The following is a 26,447-nucleotide window of genomic DNA, read 5'->3' as shown; positions in this document are numbered from 1 at the left end:
AGAGGAAATGTTGCTGTCAATGTAAATAAAATAACAAAGTAAAGTACATGTACATGAATGTTGTACTTAAGTATAGTAACAGTATTTGCACTTTGTTTTATTTTAACTCTGAATGAGCTCAGTGTTCAGTTTTTTTTCCTCACTCCACATAACTTGGTGACATTGTCTCCGCCCACTTACACACACCGACTCCTCCCACTCGCGTTTCCCCGCCCAGTGCGTGAGTGCAGACGGGAAGATAACAGTGGAAACAGAACAGGGCAGGGTTTGTTTGAAGTCGCCCTCTCTCTCTCTCTCTCTCTGTGTGTGTGTGTGTGTTTCCAGACGTGACACAGTGTGTTTTGGTGTGAGTGGAACTGCGGGCTCCTCTTCCACTCTCTGCGTGAAACAGCGCTGCTGTGGGCGTTTCCTGCGCAGACAGCGGGGCGTGTTGTTACTCAACTTCTGGAAGTGCAGTGTCAGTTTGTTGTGAGATCTGAGCTCAGACACAGTGAGAAGGAGAGGAGAGAAGGAAGGAACCAAGGAACCAAGGAAGGAAGGAATGCGCGGATTTCGCTCCTGCGCGTTTTTGTCGTGACTTCGTGTGCACACCCCACGGCAGACATGCAAGATCGCGTGGAGCTGCAGCCTAGCATCTAGCCAACACAGTGTTGTTTACCTGCGTGTAAACGGCGGGTGCATGTGAGTGTGTGTGTGTGTGTGTGTGTGTGCGTGCAGAGGCTACATGGGTAACCGCCGCCGCCGTGCGTAATCCTGCCTCTCTGCCTCTCTCCATGGAGGAGCCGCTCATCACAAACCCACACTTCCACGCGCTGAGTGACACTTAGAAACACGATGAGCCAGGACCAGGACGGGATTTCCTTACAGGTGCCCTGCTTTGCTGCGTCTTGTCCCGGCAAAGAGAGCTCCCACGGTAGTGACAGCAGTGGCGGTGCTGGAGGTGGCGGGGCCCCAGCTGGGGTGCCCGCGGCAGGGACTTTCTGGCATGACTCCATGGTGGGCAGCAGCAGCAGCGGCGGTGGTGGTGGTGGCGGCGGTGGTGCCGGCAGTGGGTACAGCCACTTACCCGGGGGGACCTGCCCGCTGGACTCTGGGGGGCTGCTGTCCACCGGGAAGGGAAGCAAAAGCCGACCGGTGACCGTCGCCTACGTGGTGAACGGCGAGGCGGGTCAGCAGAGCAACTCGGAGAGCATGGCCCTGCAGTGTCTGAAGGACGCGTGCGACACGGTGGGCAGCAAACTGGAGACGGTCCACTTTAGTAAACTGGATTTTGGGGAGACCACAGTGCTGGACAGCTTCTACAACGCGGGTGAGTCGAGGACACACACAAGAAATACATCTAACAGTTGAAATCAACTTCTTAAGATGATAGGAAGGATATAAATAGTATGATAAAGTGAGAAATCCTTCTCAATGTGGTGAATTGTGGCTCTAAATCGTTTCCAGTCGACTGGCTTTGTCTTGTATTTAAACCTCCGACCACTAGTTGGCAGCAGACTTTTGTAGGAGTGTGAAACAGTGTTTTTAAGGTGTTATACTGTACCAATTGTTTTTAAAGTGCTATATGATGTGGAAATATTTTTGAAAGTGATTTTCTGGCACTTGTGTTGTGTTGTGTTGTGTTTAAACCTCCGACCACTAGTTGGCAGTAGGACTTTGTAGGGCGTTAAACACAGTACTGATACATTAATGGCCTGTGAGATTTCATGACATGATTGTATGTATTCTTTGAATCTCTCTATTTGAGATGTCGTAAATGTTTTTGACACTGGTTTTGTGTGCGGTGTATACCTCCGACCACTAGTTGGCAGCAGACCTTTGTAGGAGTGTGAAAAAGTGTCAATACACTCATATAATTTGGCATTTTTTTGTGTTATATTGTACAAATTCTTTAGAGCGTTATACGATATTGAAATATTTTTCGAAAGTGGTTTTCTGGCACTTGTTTTGCGTTTTTGCGTATGTATATCTCCGACCACTAGTTGGCAGTATGTCTTTTTGTAGGGGTTTAATACAATATTAATACACTAATATATCATGATATCTCGTTGCGTGATTGTGTAGCAATACTGTATTTTGAAGCTCTTTTATTGACATATACTCAGTTTTGTGTCGCATTTAAGCCTCCGACCACTGGTTGGCAGCAGCAGGTGTGTAAAACAGTTCCGATACACTGATATATCGTGATTTATTTCAGGTGTGATACTGTATCAGTCCTTCAAAGCTCTCTAATGATATGGAAACATTTTTGACAGTGTTTGTCTGGCACTGGTTTTGTGTCGTATAGGTCTAAAACAGCATTGTGATATTTCAACAACAAAAAAAATCACCAAATATTACGTACTGCAGCTTTACTTGAAGGGTTGGGGGACCCAGAAAGTGTCCTGTGACCCCTGACCCCTGGTCAATGACCGCTCTAAATGCATCATCACACTGGCTCTTTACTCTTTGTTATCATGGTTACACTGTGAGATCAATACACCTCGGACGTGCATGGTCGCTGCAGGAATGCTCGTGTCCCTCTCTCTTTCTCAGGGGGTTAAAGGTCGCACCTTTGCTGCACCGCCCCTCTGCTGTTGGGGAGTGGCCTGCAGGACAGGTCGCTGTGTCACACTGAGCACCAGGCGATAATTCAACAGCAGTGAATAAATACCTTTACGTCTTCAGTCGTCATGAATGTGTGCGTTTCCAGGGGAAAATGCTGAGTGACTGATAAATGTCATGAGTCAGTGACCGAGAAATGAGCCGAAATGAGGAAACTATAGTAACAAATGATGCTGACTCAGCATTTCCCAGGTGCCGTTAACCACAGATGTGTGAAATAGTCTCATGTCGAACAGATGTTTGTCGTTTTCTGTCCGTAAAATAAATAAACGAACAGGTTTCTTTAACTTTCACTCAAGAGACCTAAATCTGCGGTCAGCAATTGGTGGCCCGTGGGCCAAAACTGGCCCGCCAGCATCAGTATCTGTGCGCCGGCAGATGATTTAACAAATGTCATCTTAAATGATTTGCTTATCTTGTAAGATTCTGTTGCTCGAAAATTGACAGTTAACCTAACCTAAATAAAATAAAAACATTGATGTTGTCATGGAGACAGCCAGGTTTGGAGTAAATGTAAGCGTCAAATAAGTACTTGCATATGTAGTACCCAAAAAACTTTATCAACAAAATTTAACAATGCAAGCGAGTTTCTTTGAGAACGTAGAAATAGGTAAAATTGACTACATTAATGTAACGTTTTAACCGCTTTTCGAGGTTCATTATTAGTCAAATGACCCAGTGAAAGTCCATGTATTGACCACATTCTGTCCTTCTGTGCGTGCGCACGCTGTGTTTGCTTCCTGAACACGGACGTGGCGGCCGTCAGTTGATGGAAATGTGTCCGTGTTTTTTACGTCTATATTTTTTTCACGTTTATTTTCACGCGTTCCCAGGCTCGCGACGTTTGACGTAAGTCTCGCACGTGTGCGTCACGGAGAGATTTATAACCTTACACATGTATTTCTATGCTGTTTTTGTGCGTTGATGTTTATCACTTAATTGTTTATTGTAATAACCTTTCTGACCCCTGGTTGACTGTACAGTACATACACGAGTGCAGAGTGAGAGATAGGGAAAAAAAAGTCTGATTTTGTTTAATTTGCTCCACAAAAGGTAGGAGGGGTTGGGGTTTTTTTTTTTTAAAACATTTTTCCCACACGCATAGTTTCCCCACTTCCATTGTGCACCTCCTGTATTGTGCCGGAGTGTCATGGGTCTGAGTCGTGAGGCTGAGACTTTTCCAGTGGAATCTCCGCGCAGTGAAAAGCAGCTTTGAACCCCGTGACTGGAAGCAACTTTCCCCCCGTTGCGTTGGTTTGTAGGGCTTGTGTGTGTCGTACACTGTCGTTGGCTCTGAATCGCCTTGGAAATGTTTTATAATAAGCACCCCCAAAAAAAAAGAAAAGAAAGAAGGGAGTTCTCTGGAAAGCAGCAGAGCTTCCAGGGACTGTGGTGAAATAAAAAGCAGCTGTGATGATGTTCAGAGCAGCAGCCAGTGTTTGCATTCAGCTCAGATATGAAGAGTCGGGGTTTGTTCAGCAGGTTCTGCACGCAGATAGTCGAGTTTCTTTAAAAACAGATTCTAGTAAAATATATTATTCAGAAAGAAACACCATGCGTGTAAAAGTGCAAATACAGGATATAATGTTCATAAATGTGGTAGAAACATGTCCACACTCACAGGATCGAGTCGTTTTCTGGACATTCATGTGCAGTAGAGCTGCAAATGATGATTATTTTCATCAATGATGAATCTTTCCATTATTTTATACTTGTTTGGCACATAAAATATCAGAAAATGTTAAAAAACATGTTGATCAAACCTGAAAATGACGTCTTGTTTTGTCCCCAAACCAAAATGTCTAAGTTTAAATGATTTTTTTTTGTCAAATGGAGCAAAGTTTAAGATGCTGGAAAACATCTGAACTCTTGTTTCATTATTACAAATATTATCAATTGTCAAACAGGCTACTCATCCGAAAGTGAAACTCTTAACTAAGGGTTAAGAGTTAAGTGCTTCCTGTGTAGGATTCCAGCTGCCTTGTGTTCATGTGTGATTGACAGGTCTTAAAAGTGCAGTTCATCAGAAAGAGGAAGTGTTTTTACTTGCAAGAAAAAACACACGTTAGCACATTTTTAAACACTTACTGTGACATAATCTCCCAAAAATCTCACAAAAACATTGCTTTTATATGTATTTTAAGGCTTACATTTCACAATTTGCAAACAGAAAAAAACAATTAAATGTAAACTACAGCTCTTACTTGGGACCAAACGCTTGCTTCTGCTTTCTATTTTCACAGTTTGTAGCTCATTCACTCCCATTTTCGCAATTGAAATGCGTGTAAGTGTGTGTAAATTCAGATTTTTCACTCCTTAAAACATGATTTACAGCTACAAGCTTGTGACACAGAGGTTGTTCCTGCCTCAAAGTAATGTGAATTCATCCTTGAGGCTTATATTTGACAGATGATATCACATTTATTCCCTTTTATAAGAGAAATACATGCAGTATAACAGGCTAACATGTAAAATGCACATTTTTCTTCTTTTTCATTGAAGTATTTGGTTCAGTGTGCACCTAAATATATGGAACCACCCTAAAATGTACCCGTTTATTTATATACAGCAGATATTAGATATTAGTAACAAAAGTCTTGTGAATCTTGAAGGAAGTGAAAGAATAAAATCCATGTATCCACCCTCCAAAATGTCGAGTTTGTGTTAGTTCGATGCGTCCACATCAAATGAATAGATCATGTCACTATCGCGAGGACACACGCTGACAAAGTAAAGAAGTGACGGGTCAACACAAACGCACTTTGTTGCTTGTCATAACATCGTGTTATTAGTTGTACAAACATTGCGTTCTCCTCCTTTTTTTCTTCTTCTTCTTCTTCTTCTTCTTCTTCCTGTGGAATTTACTCACAGGCCTCATGGGAGGTCGGAGGCATTTTCCCAGGAACACAGTGTGTTGTTTATTTTTCAGTTCATTCACACACTGCTTGATCCTCTTCCTGCACAAGTGTGCGCTTGATATCATCACCAGCAGACAACAATGAGCTCAGAGCTGCTGCGTGCTCCTGCACGCCCCGATTATTTGGAAGGACGATTTGCCAGATTCAAATATCGACGCGCGTGTCCTTAAATGTCCTCATCACATGATCCTGTGGACAAAGGCGACATTCAGCGACTATAATTCACTCGGATACGGAAGCTGCAGGTTAATGAATGATGTAAATGCAGAGCAAGTGGACGGTTCGATGAATTATTTATTAATTGTTTCTGCTCTACTTAAATGTGTTTTCCTAAAGACTTGCGGTTCTCCAAGTGTGGCGCGTGTACCGCCAGTGGTACGCGAGCTTCTTCTGGTGGTACTTGGAGGAGGATGATGATGAGCGAGCAAATGAAAAAGTCACCACCGTATTTTAACCTTACTTCAAGAACTCAATATTTTCTCACGTGGTGCTTGGTTAAGACCGTTTACCGTTTAAGTTAGCCACTAGGGGGCAGTAGTAATTTGATTTATAACGTCTGAAGTAAACATGTTTCCTGAGGATGTAACAGTCTCCATTTCTTGTTACAGGTCTCACAGACCTATGTTCATTTATATTTTCAGAATGGTGAAGGCCGAGGCTAGCCAGAAGAAATTTAAGTTCCTGTCACTGAATTTTGGAATGTTTTTACTCATTTTCGGTATGAGTTTCTACAAGTTTCACATCTCCACTTAATGAATGTGGGACTTGGCCACGACACCATGAACGAGAAATGGACGTAGCCTTTCAGTTTCCTAAGTTGCAGTTAGCCACCAGGGGGCGTCTTCTTCAAAAGATCATGTTGTCAAATTTCTAAATCATGTATTCAGTTATAAAGCTCTTTTCTTGTCTTTGATGACGTTGGGTTAGGTGATTTGCCCAAGGGCACATCGGCATGTAGACGGGCCGAGTTGGGAATCGAACCCACAACCTTCAACGACATTGTCCATCAGTGGTGACTCAATGTCAGAGGTCGACGCGGAGGATGATTGGTGTTTATCCGGCACATTAGCTTCATATATAAAATCCTCTGTAAAACACTGTGCTCCACTGTGCAGCCACCAACAGCACCCTTGTCCCTCCGCGTTGACATAATACCGCTCTTCCTCCCTCGCCTGCACTCTCGCAGGGACAAGGTGGAGCTAAGGTGGAGCTCGCGAAGTAAACTTACTGGTGGGGCGGATAACTGTGGCTCTCTGTCTGTGTGATAATCTGTTTCCAGAGTTCAGACTTTAAGGAGATACCGCCAGGCCAATCGATCGACTGCCTTCACAGGCCATCGGGGGAATATTTAAACCCTATAATCTGAAGAGTGGCGTCCTGTAATCTCAGAGAAATCAATGATCTTTGTTTTTGTTTCTTTCTGCCTTCACTGTTGTGACGTAAGTGGAGGGTTGGATTCCACTTGAAGTGAACAATGAAGAAATCACAGGTTAGTCCAGTTGCAAAGGTAACCAATTTGCGTCTTTGTTGACGGAAGACAAGAGTGACTAACCCAAATCTTTGATGATGTCATAACACAAATGCAGCAGATTTAGTTATATATGAGGAATCATCCACGCGTGGGTGTGATGCTGTGCCGTGTAGAGAGCTCCATCTCTCCGGCTCGTCATTCCGCCGCGTTACAATTGGTTTTTGAACAGCGTTGTGAAAGCAGAGAGATGAGAGCTGGAGTCCGGGCCGCACTCAGCGCTCTCTCTGCCAGCGACGCGGTCGTCGTCCCACCCCCCTCCGTCCACTCGTGCTTATGTTCTGTGCTGCAATACTGAGAACACTCTGCTGCCGAGAGGGAAGAAGAGGAGCACATTGTTGGAATCCTGCAGAGATTACAGTACGAAGGCATGTGAGCCACTTCAAACGCGGGGGAAATAGGTTTTCTAGCTGATATTTATGTCTTTATAGAAGTTTGGATTCTAAAAATGACCAGTCAAGCATTTTTTCTCTTTTAAGTTCCCAACCTTAAATTCACAGAAATGTGCCGCCCTGGCTGTAAGTGCCACTGATGATTTATAAAAGATTAATTATTCAACCCAAGACTCTGGGAAGCTGACACGTCCTCTAGCGCCACCTTGAGGTTTCTAATATCTAACAGTGATGAAGTCCGATCTGTCTCAGCATCGTTCTCTCTGCGCTTTCACCTTAAACAAACCCTGTGATGACACCTGGAGGAGATTCCTTGATTCACCACCTGTCATCTTTCTAAAGTGGCCTCTTAAATGAGATTTAATCCAGGGGTATAATCCACTGACATCATGTTTTGTGGGTGTGTGTGTGTGTGTATGAAGAAAAGCACCTGAGTGCTCTCGTTAGATCGTGCGCAGACGTCGAAGCAGAAAAACCTGCTGACAAAGAACAATATTATGAAGAAGAAGAAGAAGAAGAGGAGCTTCCGATTTTGCCACAAAGCTGTACTTCCTGTTGAGAAATATCAGCATGAAACCAACTTTCCCACCAGTGTGCACTCAGCAGCGTCAGCAGACACGCACTGAGGTGGAGCCGCTCTTCCCAGACACCACTGAGTGACCTGGGAGCTGTGGGGTAATTCCTCCTGACCTTGTGCCCTCCGACCTCTGACGGGCAGCCGAGCGTCAACAAGAGCGAGGATAAACAACTTAGCACGGGGAAGTCGCTGATGGGATTTCAGAGCAGCAACAGCCTCTGTCGGGAATTCTTATGCTGGTGGGTCCCTCGCTCCTCTCCTCTGTCCCACATTTTCCCTTTCACCGCAACCTGTCTAGGCAGATGTTTGAGTCTGGTTCTGTCAGAGATTTCTTGTAGGTTTTTTCTCTCTCCACTGATGCCTTGTGCTTTCTCATTGTTGAACGGTTGGGTTTGTCTTCTCTCTATAATAGTGTAGATGTTTTTCCGTGGCTTTCTGGTTATTTTTGAGAGGGTTAACGTGCATAAAAACTGTTGAAACTTGGCATGGAGGTCAGGTCTGGCCAAAATGCGATATTGGCATAGTTCCCATACCCATGTTGCTCAAGGGCTCCGTAGCGCCAACCGAATTTCCCGAATCTTGGTGATCCTCTCTATGAGGCCAAATACACATTTAAAGGGGTATTAAAATAGTTCCCTGGTGTCCTAATGAACATGTCAGTGACATGCTTTGGTCAAAATACCATAAGGATGAAGAATCATAGCAGTTCAATAACCCTGCTAAACCCGCCCCTTTCAGAACGCTCGGTTTTCATGCAAGGTCCCTTTATATACAAATGAGACACAGGCAAACACACACCCACTTCTTCCAGGGGGTTTCTGATTTGTCCTCTTTACAGCGCTTTACAGCTCTATTCGTCCTCCACTAGTTCTCTGACAATATCAACATGGCAGCGTGCGCAGAAAACAGCGAGAGTGCCGTCACAGAAAGAGACGTCCTACATAAGGATCGAGCCGAACACTGTCCAACTGTAAATCAGTTAAAAACACTTAGGGACAGCGCCGCTGTTCGCCAGCGGCGAGCTGCATAAACTGCTGCTGTATGCGACTGTATCAGACTGAGTCTGTGCTCCGGTCATGGAGGACGTACTGAACAAATATTTTTAATTAGGACGTGTCAGAATGGTCAGTTATGAGCTCTGTGTGACCTTTTCTTAAAAATGTGTGTGTTTGTACGTCGATGAAATTCGTCCCCTGACTAAATGCGGCGACCGCTGGCTGCAGTCTGATGTGAAGTGGTGCGAACACACGATTGCTGACTTTATCCGGCACATTAGCTTCATATATAAAATCCTCTGTAAAACACTGTGCTCCACTGTGCAGCCACCAACAGCACACTTGTCCCTCCGCGTTGACATAATACCGCTCTTCCTCCCTCGCCTGCACTCTCGCAGGGACAAGGTGGAGCTAAGGTGGAGCTCGCGAAGTAAACTTACTGGTGGGGCAGTAACATTCGCGGTGAAATGCGCATGCTGCCGTCATAAGCGCAGGGAATTCAACATCGAGCGTTTTATCGCCTATACTTACACTAAGCGGGACCACGAAAACATGACTGAGTATTTTTTTTCCACACTTTGGCGACTGGTAGGGCCTCCAGAGTCCCAAATATAAGTATTAAAATGGTTAAAAAGTTGATTTTGCGTAATATGTCCCCTTTAAGAAACAGAAAAAGGCAGAAATTTTGAAATATTGAAGGGTGTGAATATTAGGCAGGAGTTAATGAGGGGGAAATGTACAGCACAGCACAGAGAAAGACAAAGGAAGTGGTTTGCTGGTGTTCACTTGTTACTTCTGTGGCTTGTGGTTGTCACTGTCTGTATCTCATGTGGACATTCCTTCAGTGTGACCATGGGCGTGGATCCATATCTCGCTTCATCGTCACCACTGAGCAGCTGCGCATGGACTCTGTGACGCGTTCACTGTTACTATCAGTGGTTGTTTATAAGAAAACATTCTTCTTCATACATCATATGATATTTAAATGTGTTGCTTGCACAAAAGTAACCTTTTAATGGGCATTTTTACCTTGGTGTCTTTTTATCAATGATATATGGAAACAAACACGCATACATGTACGTTGAGAAAACTGAATTGATTCATAGAAAAAACTACAACTAATGATTATTTTCAATATTAATTAAAATTATTTTGGAACCTGACTTAACATCCAGTCAGTTGTCGCTAAGGGGAAACATGGACTTTGTAAGTTCCAATATTGATCTACGTACAGCTGTAATCTGTCACTAAATACTGTTGGTAATTAGCGACAAACACGTGGGCTGGTTTATTGAAAATCTGTGTTTACAGAATTTAGGAAGTGAAGTACATGTTATGCAGCTGTTACAAGAGAGTTTAGACTTGTAATGGTTTCAGTAATCTTAATCCATAAAGTTTAAGTTCTATTTTTATTGCATTGTAAGAAATTTGGTAGTTAATATTTTGATGGTATCTCATGTGTTAATGTTACATCATATTTTAAATCTATTGCAAAATGTCAATATTGAAGAAGAAGATGCAATTCAAACGGTTTCTGACAACATCTAACATGGTGATGGTGGAGGAGTTGGAGATATCAATAGCCACGTTGTTGTTGTTGTTGTTGTTGTTGTTGTTGTTGTTGTTCCCATTGAGATACAAGATCTCTTTTTCCAGGGAATCCTGGTCAAGATAGCAGCACAAAAAGTAGTTACAGACGTAAAACGATCTCAGATAAAGCTAAAGGGAAGTAGTTAAAGGAGAGTGACACAAACGGAGACATGATAAAAGTAGAGTGCAGAAGTACAACATGTTTTGTCTGTTTTCTTCGTAAGAATACGGACGAAATGAAGAAGACTCCATCTGTTTTATTCGTATCTCAGATTGTGTTTAAATGAGCCAAAAGTGAAAGACCTGTTTGACCTGTTTCTGGCACGTCGATAGCATTCAACATGAGTTCATGCCAAGTCATCCAATATTTACTTGGATATTAGGTCAACATCAAAGTTTTGTCTCCGTCCATCTGTTTTCTCAACCACTTTCCCAGTGAAGGCCAATTCCAGCTGACACAGGGCTTCCCCAATGACATGCCAACGTAATCCAATAATCCTTCTAAATGCCAGGTTTTTTTTAATCCTGATTTCTTTCGGCAACGTTTTTAAAAAAAAAAACACAGGTCCAGAAATCCTCTCTTTTCCCCTCGTAAGTGTTGTGGTGTAATTTTACACTCGTCTCTGCCGGGCGCTGCTTTATGTCAACGTGTCCTGTCAAGTGAGGTTGCATGCACGATGTTAAATCATTGTTTACTTTGCATAAAAACAAACCCCTTGTTGTTTTGGCGAATTCAGTTTCTGCAGAAAAAGCGAGCAGGAAGTAAATCAAGCAGGCAAGTCAGGACAACCAGCACGAGTTTCTCCCAGCCGCACATGAATTCACATTCTGTTCTCAGCCCCTCTCCCCTCATGGGGCCATGGCACTGCAGTTTGCAAAAAAAAAAACATCTCTAAGCATGTGAAATGGCAACAAGAGGTACAATTCTGCCAGGAGAGAGGTGTCACGCACACATTTTTGGTCTGGTTTCCTGCATCACGGTGTGTTCAGGGTCATTTCTTTCAAGCACACTTGTGTCTAAATAAAGGAAACGTTAGTCCCTCTGCAGGGCAGGGCATCTAAAACCACTGAGTAACCATTGTCTTTGTGTCCTCTGGGAGATGAGATGTATTTGCAGGCAGAAAATTCTCTGAATGATGCCCCTTCATTCCCATGGTTGTATTTTTGGGACATTGTGCTTTCTCCTTGTACTGGTTGTTGTTCAAAGTCTGTGCAGCTTTTTTGGGGACATTTGTCATCTGTCATGTGCCTTCAAGAAACTTCTTTTGCCGCCAAGCTCCTCCGCCTGAGGGCAATCATCGGAGTTTGTGTTTCTTGGAAACTCTTTAAAGGCAAAAATGTTCTTCATTTTGAGCGATGCACACAAACACGCACATTTGTTTTTACCCGGCAAACGTTGCAGATGAGATGACCCTTCTGAAGAATTCAACAGAATGCAACAGAGCTGAAACCGAATTAGCCGACTTGTTGACTGGCGTAAAGCAAAGGAATCATATTTCCTCAGATTAGTCAGATTAATATAAGTGCGTTTGTTGGTGTTTTATTTAGCTCATATAACTAATGTTTATATTTTAAAGCAAGACAAAGACATGCCCCTTAAGAACAAACATTGTTCTTAAAGTAATTCATCTTAAAGGTAAACATATGCAACCCTACATCTGAAGAATTTAAGTAAAAAGAATATAAATTAGTTAAGTATGATCCAGGTCCAAACTCGATCTTGAAGACTCAATCCAAAATTCAGCCACTTTAAGTGTTCCCCTAATCTGGCATAGATTAGGCAGTTCCTAATCTATGTTCACACACCACCAGAGCTGTTGCTTACTTGATGGCCATCTGATTAAGCAGTTTATGTTTTGACATTATCAGGATTAAGACGTGTGACAGTGGCTCCACTCTGCGTAGTTGGACACTCTTCAACAGAGTGCACCCAGTAACGGGTGACACGACTTGCGTCACCGACTTAGCAACGGTTGCAACTCTTGCCACGAAGTCTGCCATGACATGACAACTTCAAAAAGCCGCCTCTGGACCAAATGTCAGACACGACCATCATCCAACGTAAAAGCGACAGAGTTAAGGGAAGGAACGTGTCAAGAGGCCGTGATGACTGGAGAAAGCAACATTCCAACTTATTTTTGCAAGATTCTCACTCAGGATTACAGTCTGGTACAAAGTTCCATGAAGGACCTGCAACATTCATCCATCTACTGCTTTATACCCCACAGGAGGGTCGCAGGGTCGCTGGGGCCAGTCCCAGTTGACATGGAGCTAATGGTGGGGAACACCCTGTGGACAGGTCACCAGACAAACAACCATTCACTCTCACATTCACACCTACTGTCAGTTTAGAGTCGTCCAATTAACCTCTGCGTGCTTCTGGACTGTGGGAAAGAAAGGCCCTCGTTTCCACTGGATTCCAAAACCCACCGCAGCCTCTTTGCTGCAGGGTAACAGAGCTAAACCACTTTGCCGCCATGTGGCCCGACCTGCAACACGACTCCTTATTTCAGAAAACATAGGATGTATGGATGGAGGCGATTACGGTCAGAGGCAATCATCGTGCAGCTGCCACAAAATTGCAGTCAACCTTCCTCTGCCTGTTCCTGGAGTTTTGGCATCGTGTTTGGACATCAAATGTTTTTTGCTTTTTTCTTATAGCGAGGGAAAAGACGACTCGTGTGAGTGTGGGAAATGGTTTCCAGTGGCACTCAGAGACAGTATTTCCACTGTCTCCTCGTGTCCTCAGTGTGGGCCAAACTCCAGCGAGAGAAATCCTCCCACTGAACTCTGCTCCACTCACATGAGCCTCTTTCCCTCGTGTTTTCGTGTGACTGCTCCATCCACACCGATAGATGGTTTGATTTACATCTCTTACAACAGCCTCCTCACCAAGTATCCATGGTTACAACATCTCATGTCGAGTTGTTATGCAAGTCATTTTAAGGGGTGCTTTATTTGCCGACTCTACCTGACCTTCTCGCAGTCGCACGGACATTCGCGAGACCTTTACAGCCTGACCAATGTAAACACTGCTGCTCATGTAATTGTAGTGCTCTTAGCGTTGGCACGCAATGACATTTTCGCACATACAAAGTATTTAAAGGCCAAGGCACGGGCGTTTGTTTGTGTTGTTGCAGGAAGTGGAAGTAGGACATAGCATGGTGAGAACAGAACAAGAATGGCTCCCGGAAATAAAGTAATCATGATGTCATCAGCAAATATAAAGATATAAATAGTAAAAGTACTTGCTGCACAAAGTAAATTATTTAAAATATGACATGGCACGGTGAGAGCAGTAGAGGAATGTAAAGATATTGATATCGTTTTCAGTATTTAACATTAGCGTCTGTAAGCCTGGGAAAGCTAGCAATAGCAGGCTACACGCTAGGAAAAATACAACCGATAAATCCCACCGATTCTGGTCAACCCTCTCATCCAAGCTCCGCCCCCAAAACTCTTAAATGAGTGAATCATTCAAGCTACAGCTCCTGGCGCTATAGCTGTGTCTCGGAGACACGGAGCGATGCGTTTTACTTCACGACGGAGAGCAGAAGCACGACAGCTATGCTAGTAAAGAGAGAGACGGTAGCGAACCTTCGGTTAATACATTTTCCTCGAGATGAAAGGACGTTAAAAGATAACTTCAGGTTAAGGAATTAACCCCTGGTTCTCTGAAACATGAGCGACTATTGTTGTCCTTTCAGGAAGTTCAGTTATAGTTCAAGTCTGGGTTGGCAGGAGTGAAGTTACACGGTGAAGCTTTAATTTCAGATGTGCAAATGATTGTCATTTGTTATTTAACACAACTATAGTTCTGTTCTGTGTCTTCTTTGTGTAGCTTTAGGCGTGTGTATATCAGTGTTGTTTATAAGTGAAGGCCGTTGGGAGTAAGTGTTTACATTTACAGCCCCCACTATCAGAATAAAACATTTTCCAATCGGCAGATGTCAACTGTTATTGTGATTAATGTCACGAAAAGACAGATAAAGACAAGTTTTGGTTTGTTTTTTTATCTTGAGTGAGGTTTTTATGGACAAACACTTCACATTTTACAACATCTAACGTTAAACATTGAGAGTGATTACATGTATTATACCTTTAAGGGGGATTGTGCAATGCATTAACATGATACCGCTTTGTAGAGCCTTCTTCTATAGCACAGTATATATTTTTACTTCTAGTCTAAGTCTATGCTTCTATAGAAGAGACATCATTCATGCTTACACACACACAGTCATAATTTAGAGCATTTCCTCTGAACAGAGTATGTGTTTCTGGTGGAAGCTCTCGGAGGAAAGCTGCGACAGATCCATAAAGAGGAGCCAATAGACACCAGAACAATCCGTAGTTAAATACTCGCTGGTTTCCATTCTGCAGGCACTTCACCACACATTACCTCCCTCCTTTACTCATCTCCCCCGCTCAGAGAAATCACTGGGCCTAAATAAGCTAGTGCAGCAGGCAAAGAGCGACAGAAACAGTCAGTACGGTTCATTGTGTCAGTCTGACGAAAACCAGACTTTCAAAATCCAAAAATAAACATGTTAGTCGAACTTCAATTGTACTTAATTGAATTTCTCTAAGTGGGACGAACACAGAGTCTAGCTCAGATCAGAGTCGAACTCCAGCTAGCCACAGCCACTGTGGCTAATACCGGGAAATAATAGAAGAAGGTGGTAGACGGAAAAAATAACACAACGGTGACAAAAACGTGGCAAAATTCAGGCCGGTACATTTGTTGCACTGACGAGAATACTGATTTTATGCCCTCTCTGCTTAAAGAATTGGATGTATTTAAGTTAATAGGTGGCAGCCCGACATGCTAACAGCTAGCAAAAACTGTAGCTCGACTTGACCGTGTATGGAAACATACTGAGGCTTTATCCACTACTTTCCCTATTAGGGTCAAAATATCGATTTGGTGATATATCGTCATCCTTTCTCATATAATACACCAGAACATGAGCGTAAAGTTTGTTGTTATGTGATGTCTTGTGGGTTTAAGGGTTAAAGAGGTGGCGCCACGACATCATCGCTTTCACACGGTTGTGTGTACACAAAAACACAAGCGTGGCGTTTTGAGATTTTTGTCACTCTTGGACCCATTTTCAAAAAAGACCGTTCCATGAGAAAAAATACAAAATAGTGTTTTCTCTTTCACTTATTCTCCTGTGCACGGGGCACTGAGTGTGAGAGTACTGATATGTTTCCCCTCCTCTTTCCGCTTTGAGAAAATCTAGTTAGTTTTGGTCAGCAGGAGCAGGTGATGCATGTTCTGTGCTTCTTCTTTTCCCCGTTTGTTTTTTCTCTCCCTGGTGTAAACACACACAGTTTTTTTTTTGGTTTTTTTTGTATTGTGCTAATTTCTGATTGCAGAGATTACAGCAACAGATGAGGGAGCACACGTGAGTCGACGGCTGAGTCTGTTCACAGGCGGGCGGGGTGTGTCTGTGTGGTGTTGCTGCGTTACTGGAGCCGTTGCAGCCTTCTGTCAACACTGTGTTGGCAGCTGTGCTGTTGTATTGTGGAGCACTGACATTCAGACGCTCTGCTGCGTCCACAGCCTGGATGCAGACGTCTCAGGCTACAGAAAGTGTCACATTTAGTCACGGGATGATATGACATTATTATCTGAACCAAACTAATTAAAATTCATGACTACTGCGATCAGTTGTAAAAGTTGTGTCTGTATTTGTGCAGTTTTTCTGATAGCACACAGACAGAGATGAATGACTCTGTTACTAAAGTATTACTTAAGTGACCAAAACATGTTTCATTCATTTACCATTCTTTTTAGAATATAGAAGTTTTCTCTTCACTTTTTTGAGCATTTTAGTTGAATAATGTAGTGTTTGTACACTGCATGCGTTCATTAGGATTAACGAGGTAACCTCACAATTGTAGAAGTGCCTCATTTGTTTGCGTCGAGGACACAAAACCACACTTCCCTTCACTTTCTCACAGAACCAGACGTCAGCATAACTTCCCTGCAGCCACGGACAAATAAAGCGTTCATTGTCTCTCTGTTTGCTTCTCGAACACAATACACCATGTGACTCAATGGGCTCAGCATTGCACTCCAATTAACTTCTTTGCAGATCGGTCGATTTATGAATGAAAATGAGAGCATGAAAGAGGGAAAAAAGAAGTCCATGAAGAAACGAGGAAGTGAAGCTAATGGCCGCTGCTGTACGAGAGCAAATAACTCTCCTGTGGTAACAGTGTCCTGGCAGGATCACTGTACGAGACCACTGGACATAAATGGGCAGGGCTTCGGGCCAGAGCTGCTGTTTTAAGTGACATTTAAGCTTGAAAAGCCAATAAAATGACCACAAATTGAGACAGAACTCTGACGATGAGACGCTAAATGACTCCTAAGAGATGCAGGCCAACCACAACATGATGACAACCATAGAAGAGAGGGATAAAATACATGGGGAGAGACAACCTTCCTCCTCTCTACCCACCTGTCAACCTACCTCCATAGACCTACCTAGAATAAACCTACCTATATCCATCCATCCATCCATCAATCTATGAACCATAAAATTGCTTTTTCCCTCTGTGTCCAGAAAGCAGCTGAAGTTTTTAAGCTACTTACCTACCTCATACCCACCTATCTACCTTCCTTCCTCCTCTCTACCCACTAATTAACCTACCTCCTACATACCTTGCTAGATTCTACCTACCTACATAACCACCTCCTACCCACCTACATACAGTATCATCCTACCCCTACTTACCTTGGTAGATTCTGCCTACTTACCTCTCTACCTACTGTCCTCATCTCTACCCACCTATCGTCCTACCTCCTACCCATCAACACACCTTGCTAGATTCTGCCTACATACCTATCTAGATTAAACCTACCTCAATCCATCCACCAGTCTATGAACCATGAAATTGCATTTGCTGGTGAAGTTTTTAAGCAAACAATGCTGAAACCTACCTAGTTACCCACCTCATAGCCACCTATCTACCCACCTTCCTCCTCTCTACCCACCTATCAACATACCTCTTACCTATTGGCCTACATACCTACAGTAGATGTAGGCCAATAGGTAAGATACCTAGATTCTACCTACCTACTTGTCTACCTAGATTGAACCGCCCTACCTACATCCATTCATCCATCAGTCTATTTTCAATTCGAGTGAATGATGCAAAAACATGATATATGCGTCCACTTGCATCTGTGCATTGACATTGTGTGGAAAATGGCCGTTTGAAAAAAACACTCGTACCGCGTCCCGCGTGACCGTCCTGCCCTCTGACAAACGTCAGAGGTTTCCCCTCCGTGCCAATAACGCAGATGGGAGTTTCCAAGCAAACGGCGCTGAAATAACTCCACCCGTGTCACAGCTGTGCTTTACAAACACATCCACAGCCTTTCTCTCAGCTGCATATCACCACTGCTGCCTTTTGATGACATGTTTGAATTAAAATCCCGCTCAGATGAAATATTGATGAGTTTCCGGTTTGCAGAGAATCGAGACAAGCCCATGTTCTATTAATGCGGGCAACCTGCTCTGTCTGTTGACATTCACTTGCACCTTTTTGTGTGTGTGTGTGTGTGTGTGTGTGTGTGTGTGTGTGTGTGTGTGTGTGTGTGTGTGTGTGAAATGAACCTGTTTTATTCCGTGTATGCTCAGGGTTGTTGAGGTTACAAGTGGGATTAGTGTGTTCCTCTTGTTAACACGGCTCACTTAGTGTCATTCGTTTTCCACTCGGACGTAAAACGCTGTCCAAACATTGCGCCGAGTCTGAATATTTGTTTGATTTCGATGATACCGTCGATAGAAATGCGTCACGGATGTGGAAGTAACGAGTGGTTGTGAAGCGGAGGTCGAGCCGAGTGAAGGATTAAGGTGTGCTTTTCCCTCCCTGCCTTGTGCGTCAGTAAGTGAAATCTAACTTGCAGTCAGTCAGACGCATCCTGATGTGAAGACACTGGGGACTAAACCCTCGTTGATATTCCACATCGCTGCACGGATGCACAGAGCGAGGCCACTTGGCCACAATAATAAAACTGTCAGGTTATTTTTCTGAAGCTGCTGTGTGATGATGAGGATGATGATGATGATGATGATGAGATCCTGCGGGAGCAGCAACAAGTACCTGCTTCCTGGCTGAATTTGCATGTACTTATGAGGAGTGTGAGGATGAGGATGTGCACCCCTCATCTCCACGACTGTGAGCAGCTCGTCTCTGATCGACTCTGCTCTGCGACACAAAGCCGCTGATTTCCTACCGTGAGTCTTCATGGTCACTCAGACAATAAGTGATAAAGGAAAAGAAATGATGACTTATTCTCAGAGTAGCTGCAGTGCTTGTCCTCACGTACGCTTTATTGCCTTATTTTTTACTCTTTCAAGCTGTTTACGTCCTACGTAATATTTTATGAAAACTTTTCTATGTGTACATATATTTTGGAATTATTTTACTTACCTACCCACTTATCAACCTGCCTCTTATCTACCTTACAAGATTCTACCTACCTTCCGCCTCCCTACCACCTACCTATCAACATACCTACCTTACTTGATTCTGCCTACCTACCTCCTTCTCGCCTACTTACATACCTACCACACCTACTTACCTTCCTCCTATCTGCCCACCTACCTACCTACCTACCTACCTACCCACCTACCTTCGTACCTCCTCTCACCTACCTATTGATCTAACTCCTACTGTACCAGATTCTATCTAGCAACATACCTATCTACTGTACTTCCTACCACCCTACCTACCTTCCTACCTCCTCTCACCTACCTATTGATCTAACTCCTACTGTACCAGATTCTATCTAGCAACATACCTACCTTCCGCCTCTCTATCACCTACTGTACCTATCGACGTACCTACTTTTCTTGATTCTACCTACCAACATCCTTCCCGCCTACTTACCTATGTACCTACCTACCTACCTACCTACCTACCTACCTACCTCTTCTGACCAACCTTTTGATCTTCCCCTACTGTACCAGATTCTATCCAGCAACATACCTACCCACACCCTACCACCCTACCTACCTTCCGCCTCCTTATCACCTACTTAACTTACATGATTCTACCTACCTACCACCTACCCATCAACTTACCTTCCTCCTACTTACCTACCTACCTACCTTCCACCTCTTCTGACCAACCTATTGATCTTCCCCTACTGTACCAGATTCTATCTATCAACATACCTACCCACGCCCTACCTACCTTCCACCTCCCTATCACCTACCTGCCTTACATGATTCTACCTACCTACCTCCTACCCACCAACTTACCTTCCTCCTATCTGACCACATACCTAACTATCGACCTAGCTAGATTCTACCTACCTCCTACCCAGCTACCTATCGACCTACCTACTACCTACATCACTAGATTTTGCCTACCTATATACAATTGCATTTTACCTTTTCTGTGGAAAACATTTACAGGTGTTTCATCAAAATTCAGAAAGTAACAGTATAACGACATCATGTTTGTGACAAAATCATAGATACAACAAAAAAAAAAACAACCTGAAAACACATCCCCTTATTTTAACAGCGTAATTAGAGCTGATAGATCAAAGATTCTCAGGTCGTGGACGAGCGCCAACATTTCCTCATTGGTGCTTCTGTCTCTGCAGTGGCAGCAGCGAGTGAGAAAAACACAGACACGGGAGAAGGATTCTGTGTGTGGTTTCAGCGACTCTCTGCTCTGTGGCCCCATGTTATGTGTTTGTTGACACAGAGAGGCCGAGAGTTGGAAACAGATGAAAAACACAGGGTGCAGTGTTATCTCTCTGTGACGCTGCAAGACACTCTGTCATTACTGGAGCAGAGCCCAAACTGTTTTTGGTCCGTGGTGAGTGGTGGGCTCAATAACACTGTCATGCTTTTTCTACAAAGAGTGAAAATGATGTTATTATTGTGATAAAATGACAGGGATGTGTATTTATTAACTGGAATGTGTGGCATATATTAGTCTGAGTTTGACGTGGCTTTATTATATCAGTCAATTCGTGTTGCATTTGGGGGTTTTTTTTGTCTATTTTTTGTTTTTTTGTTATTGATCACTAAATTATACAACATACCATCCAACTTGTTGATAATAACCTCTAAACCTAAGCGTGACTGATGATGATGTTTGGCGACTGGTGCCAAAAACTGATTAAAACAACAAAACAGTAACTCCTACATTGTCATTACCATACTTTATTACAGATAAATATCATTTAGCATGGACGAGTAGCACTTGAATTAGATACGGTAATTTAAGTGTGAAATTTTACAAATTTATGATAGATAATTACAAATGAACATGCAGGAGTAGCACTTGAATGAGGGCAAAAAGCCTTAGCTATTATGTAAAGTGTGAACAAAACAGCACGTACCACGTTTTGTTTGATATGAAAAGGACCATGATATATGGTATTGATCATTTCAACGACATGTGAATGAGCTCCATAGTAACACAGGTGTTTATTTTACCAGTGGAAAACACGGGAGTCAGTTCAAGGCTGGGAAATCTCCACCCTCTCGCCAGAGGCTGTAGCTCCTGCTGTCTTGAGTGACACTCGGCAATATTTACTCCCGTTAACCTACTGATCCCGATCATACGGTCGAATCCAGCTGCACTCGGCGTTAGTGTTTACTGAGTTTGCGTTGAAATGGGTCAAGCCAGGTTTCATCGACGGTGGCGGGAGCTCCTGGATTAGCCCCCACTTGTCTCGCTGACATGACGATCTATAGCCGAGCAGAAGCTGCTGTGAAGTTGGTGCAACGCGACAAAACGCGCGATGGGCTCTCAGGATTGTCCATTGACCTTTGACCTCAGAAGTGCATCCCTCACAGATCTCTGCAGGTCTCTTCATCTCTGTCATAATAGAGGTTTTACATTCAAATATGACACATGTGATGGAGGTTTAACTCAATTGTACATTTGTACATAATTATTGTACAAATGTACACCTTAATTAAACCTTGTGTTATTGATTACTCCATTGATTATGCGTTAAACATTGGGACTGATTTTCTTTGTACTTAAATAGATGGAAAACGTCATTGATTTTCAGATTCATATCATAAGGAGCATGTTTTAAACCAGTTCATAGCTGTAAATGAGTTATGTAACCAATCAATTAGAATTTGATTGCTTTTTTCAATTTTACATCACTAGTTAGTGTTTAAGAGACATGAACGGTACAGATTTAGGGTTGCAAAAAGTCCCATTAATTCCCATTATGCGTTTCTAAGGGTGGGAATGCCCCGTTGCAACAAGGTAGCCTTGTTAAATCTCTTTCCATGTATCTTTTGTAGTTGTCGGTTTCTGTTGTCGATGGTTGTACGATGAGAGTTGTCTTGCAGTTTTTAATAAGTTTTGTTTACCTGTGCCTTGTTAAGCACTCTGTATTTACCTTACGTGATTTCGACTGCCAAGCACTGTGTAATACCTATTGCTATATAAATATAACAGTCAACAAGAGTGATGTTTATGGAGTCAATATGTGCCTCCAAATTTGTACCAAATAGTCTCTAGATAAGCGGGAAAATGTTTATTTTACTTGTGTGTATATGGAGAGGCTTAACTGTCTTATCAAGTTGTTTCATTGACTTCCTTTAAAGTTTCTTTATACCTGTATAAAAGTTAATATTAACTTAACCAGGAGCATATTAATTCTTAATGTTTATCTTCTGTGAGGAAACTGCAGAGTGGTATGTGTTATGCTAACACAGGGCTGCCCAAAATGGGGCCCACAGACCAAAGATGGCCCACCAAAGGGGTTTCTTTTGGCCCACCAGACTTGTATTTGCTGATATGTAATGTAATAAAGTTTTGCCATGCAACATATATAAAAGTTATTATTTAGATACACAAGGATAAAATGTGATTTCTTTTAAATTTGACGTCATTTCCCCTCCCTGTCACCGTCAGACCTCGCTGTGGTGGAGATGACGGACGCTTTCCGCCAGCCTTCGCTCTTCTACCACCTGGGAGTCAGAGAGAGCTTCAGCATGGCCAACAACATCATCCTGTTCTGCGACACTAACTCCGAGTCCCTCCAGTCCCTGCAGGTGAGCCGTCACTCTGAGCCGAGACACTGCGGCTCAGAACGGCGAGTCCCGCCCCTCGTCACTTCACAACTCCTAACAGAAAATCACTGTGATTCACGAGGGTCGTCATTAAAGGCTTTATTTAGACGACAGCAGGGCGGGCGCGGGATTGACAGAAATGTAATTTTGTGGCAGCAGCACACAAACCCATCAGTTGTTTGACGGACGGAAACGCTTTTATGGACGCTGTTGAACACAGGCCTTGTTTATTTTTTCATGAATTATCCTTAAAAGCTTTTTCTTGAAACCTAAAATACACAATTTCACAGTTTTTCCTGTGCTGTTGAAATAATCTGCAGTAGCAGTGTCACAAAATGTCAGTTTGTTTCTTTAAAGGGCTGAAAAGCCACGGTCTCACTCACATGGGTTTTTTGCTGGGTCATCATTTGGAGCAACAGAGTGTGTCCTGTGCGCTCCTGTGCAGCAGACAGGATGTTCTTCAGACATTCAGACGCTGAAAATCCTCCTGCTGCTGTTGGTGACTTGTACCTGAGGAACACTGACGCCTTTATTGTGCATAGTCTGCGTAGTGAAGTCATGGTGGATTCCATTTTCATTGGAGGTTGGAAGTCAAATCCAAGTTGACCGCGTTCCAGTTGAGAAGTCGGACAAACATGGACGTAATCGTGTAGGGTTAATGTTAAAAATACCAGTTGTTACCATGCTCTGGCTAATAATAATAATAATAATAATAATAATAATGACAATACTAGTATGAGTATTAGTATGTTGACTGAGGGCGGATAACATAGCCTAAGGGGCCCTATAAAGATCATCACATTATAACCAGTATTATTTGGCTTCAGGGCCCTCTGAGCCCTTGGGCCCCCAGGTCTGGGCCCCCGTAGGCCTGTTCGGTCATCCATCCTTGAGTGTTTGACTGATTTATAGTGAAACAAATAAGACAGAAGTACATTTAACAGTATTGACATGAGTGGCAGCTATCTTAGAATCCTATGTGAGGTTGGTCCGTCTTTCCGACGTAAAAAGTGGAACGCGCCGCGAGTCGTATGGCGACAGAAATCCTCCGTGAACACACAATATCGCCTGTGTGTATTCAGCATATGCACAGTAGCAGCCTGTCAGAAAAGAGGGTTTGTCTGCAGCACGAGCACGACATAAAAAGCTAATGCCCACTCTCAGCGCTATTTAAAACTGCTTACAGTGACATTCCTGGCTCCTATAATGCACAGTGGTAGGTAGGAGTTCTGTCTTCCTGTGGTCGGGCCGTGGTGCCCACCCGTCTGCTCCTCCACCCGTCTGCTCCTCCACCCAGCCTCAAAAGACTTCTTCTCTCTCCTGCTTTCCACTGATCTGTGTCACGCAGCCCAACTGTCTCAGAGGGCGACGTTTTTAAGTCATGGCATTTCTTGAAATACTGGAGCGCTCTTTGAAAAGTACACCCTACAAGAAGCCTTTGTGTTCTCGGTGTGTCCATGCTGCTAGAGATTATTTACACATGAACTGAAGGTCAAGAGTTTATGATTATTTGTATCATTTACAATTCAATGGCTCTTGAGACAAACATAACACCAATGTATCTGTATATTATACAGAACATTGCCAATTTCTAAATGTTTGGTAAATGTTAATCTACCTAGCTGGCTATTTAGTTAGTTAGCAGTTCATCTACCTAGCTGGCTAGCAGTCTATCTTATTGTTTATGTATCTAACTAGCTAGCTATTGATTTGTCTAGCTAGCAGTCTGTCTAGCTATTCATTTATTTATGTATCTAGCTAGCCATTTATTTATCTAGCTAGTTAGCAGTCTATCTAGCTATTTATTCATTTATGTATCTAGCTAGCTATTTATTTATCTAGCTAGTTAGCAGTCTAACTATCTAGCTATTTCTATCTAACTAGCCGTCTATCATAGTTTAATATATATTATATGTGAAATTGCATAACTTTCAAACAAGAAAAACGTTTTACATTTACAAATTGGCTAGTTAATAAATGAAAATTGTAAAAAATACAAAATCAAATAAATTAAAGGTACAGTGTGTAAAATGTTGCAGCTGAATATCCTGAAAATCAGAAATCTAAATCAGGTGGGTGTACACTTTCGACTGCGATTAATTGACAAACAGATTAGAATATGCATGTGAATTGAAATCAAAAAATGAAAATACAAGCATACAGTATGCAGACAGGGGGAAAACACATAGATCACATGTAAAATAGTTACAGGCAGTTCTGGTTCAGCTGCTGTGAAAAGTAAACGTTTTCCCTGAAACATTTCCTTTTATGTCAAATATTTGCATAATCTGAGGTTATTATGAAACCGTCCTTCTTATCTCACACGCTGCATTACTGGCACCAAGTGTTTCCACATACTGTACTTTTCACAGCTTATCAGAAAAAAACACCAACTCCCGTCCAAAAAAAGACTCCTCGTCTTCCTGTTAAAATGTAACAGCCTCACTTGTGATGCATTGAATTTTACCTGCACTGATTCTCTTTGTTTTATCAGGATATAACTTTGCCGTGAGGAGAAAATGTCCCTGTTGAATCTCTAACACTATTTTTTTCTCTCTTCTCTTCTTTCAGGAGATAATTTGCCAAAAGAACACTGTAAGTACACAAAGCAGTGTTTATTTCTTCTTCTTCTTCTTCTTTCTCTCTCTCGCCTTTGCCTTTCACACATTAGTCACCCGCTGCTCACACCTCACACAGTATTATGTGGTGCAAAGAATATGCCTTTTTACAACATGCAGGGAGCAGAGTGTCTTTAACACCTTATGTTTCTCTTCTGTGTTAGAATAGGGTTTTTCTCTTCAGTCACAGAGGCTGAGACAAATGAACACAAAAATGTCTCTTTTCCGCTTTTAAGAGGTTTTCGTTCTTTTTTGTCTCAGATGAAAGCTGTTTTGTGCGTTACTCTGACTGCAAAGGCACAAAATGCATAAAAAAGGCAGAAGCATTGTGAAAATTTGACTTGCAAAAAAACCACACTATTCAAATACGGCGCTGACTTAAAGGAAATCCTGTTCTGTTCTGACTCACCTTCTACTGTAGTTCCTAACAGCAGACCATGTCATGTAAAAGCATGTAAAAGTAGACAATTTTTAATAATAATAATAATAATACATCGTATTTTTATAGCGCTTTTCTTAACACTCAAAGATGCTGCATCCGTTTGCTTTTTTAGTGCAATGTGTTGTGAACAAAGCCCACAGTGATATAATAAACCACATGCAAAATTACAAACAAAAGCTGCAAATAATTGCCTTTAAACTGATGTAAATCATCAAAAAGCAGCAAATCTTTGTCTATTTTGATGCATTATTGTTTGTATGCGTATTAAAAACAAGCTTACTCGCTATATAAACCATATGTAACCATTGTTTTAAACAAAAACTCCAACTAATTTGCATTGAAACTGATAGGAATCATGGCAAAGCAGTAAATCTTCTCGTTTAAAAAGCTGCGAGTAGAAACATGTCTTGAATCTGTGCATGTTTTGCTTATTAAAAACACATTTTTGTAGTGTGAACAAAGCCTATGCTGCCATTATTAACCACATATGACCCTTGTTTCAAACAAGAATTGGAAAATAAATGACATTTAACAATAAAAATCATTAAAAAGGACCAAATCATTTGCAAACAAAAACTCCAGATGGTTCCATGAAAACTGATATAAATCCTCTCATTCAAGCACAATTATACTTTGCATCTTTGCTTAAAAATATTCATTTTCAGTTAATCCACTAAATGAACAGTGTAATAATAATAATAAT

At 42.5% G+C, this 26,447-nt stretch overlaps 1 protein-coding gene across 2 annotated transcripts in view; it reads left to right on the top strand.

Annotated features, from left to right (window-relative positions):
- Window positions 1-258: 258 nt before the first annotated feature.
- map3k5 (mitogen-activated protein kinase kinase kinase 5) overlaps window positions 259-26,447 on the top strand; it is a 74,258-nt gene continuing 48,069 nt past the window's right edge. The window contains exons 1-3 of one of the 2 annotated variants that reach the window (XM_044048836.1): window positions 259-1,309; window positions 22,527-22,666; window positions 25,256-25,279. In XM_044048836.1, the coding sequence (XP_043904771.1) occupies window positions 835-1,309; window positions 22,527-22,666; window positions 25,256-25,279 (639 nt within the window). In that variant the 5' untranslated portion in view covers window positions 259-834. The remainder of the gene's footprint in view (window positions 1,310-22,526; window positions 22,667-25,255; window positions 25,280-26,447) is intronic. The other variant, XM_044048835.1, reaches the window with a different exon arrangement.

This window comes from Solea senegalensis, linkage group LG17 (genome assembly GCF_019176455.1).
Source record: "Solea senegalensis isolate Sse05_10M linkage group LG17, IFAPA_SoseM_1, whole genome shotgun sequence".
Lineage (NCBI taxonomy): Eukaryota > Metazoa > Chordata > Actinopteri > Pleuronectiformes > Soleidae > Solea > Solea senegalensis.
This window is presented reverse-complemented; position numbering and strand designations above follow the sequence as displayed.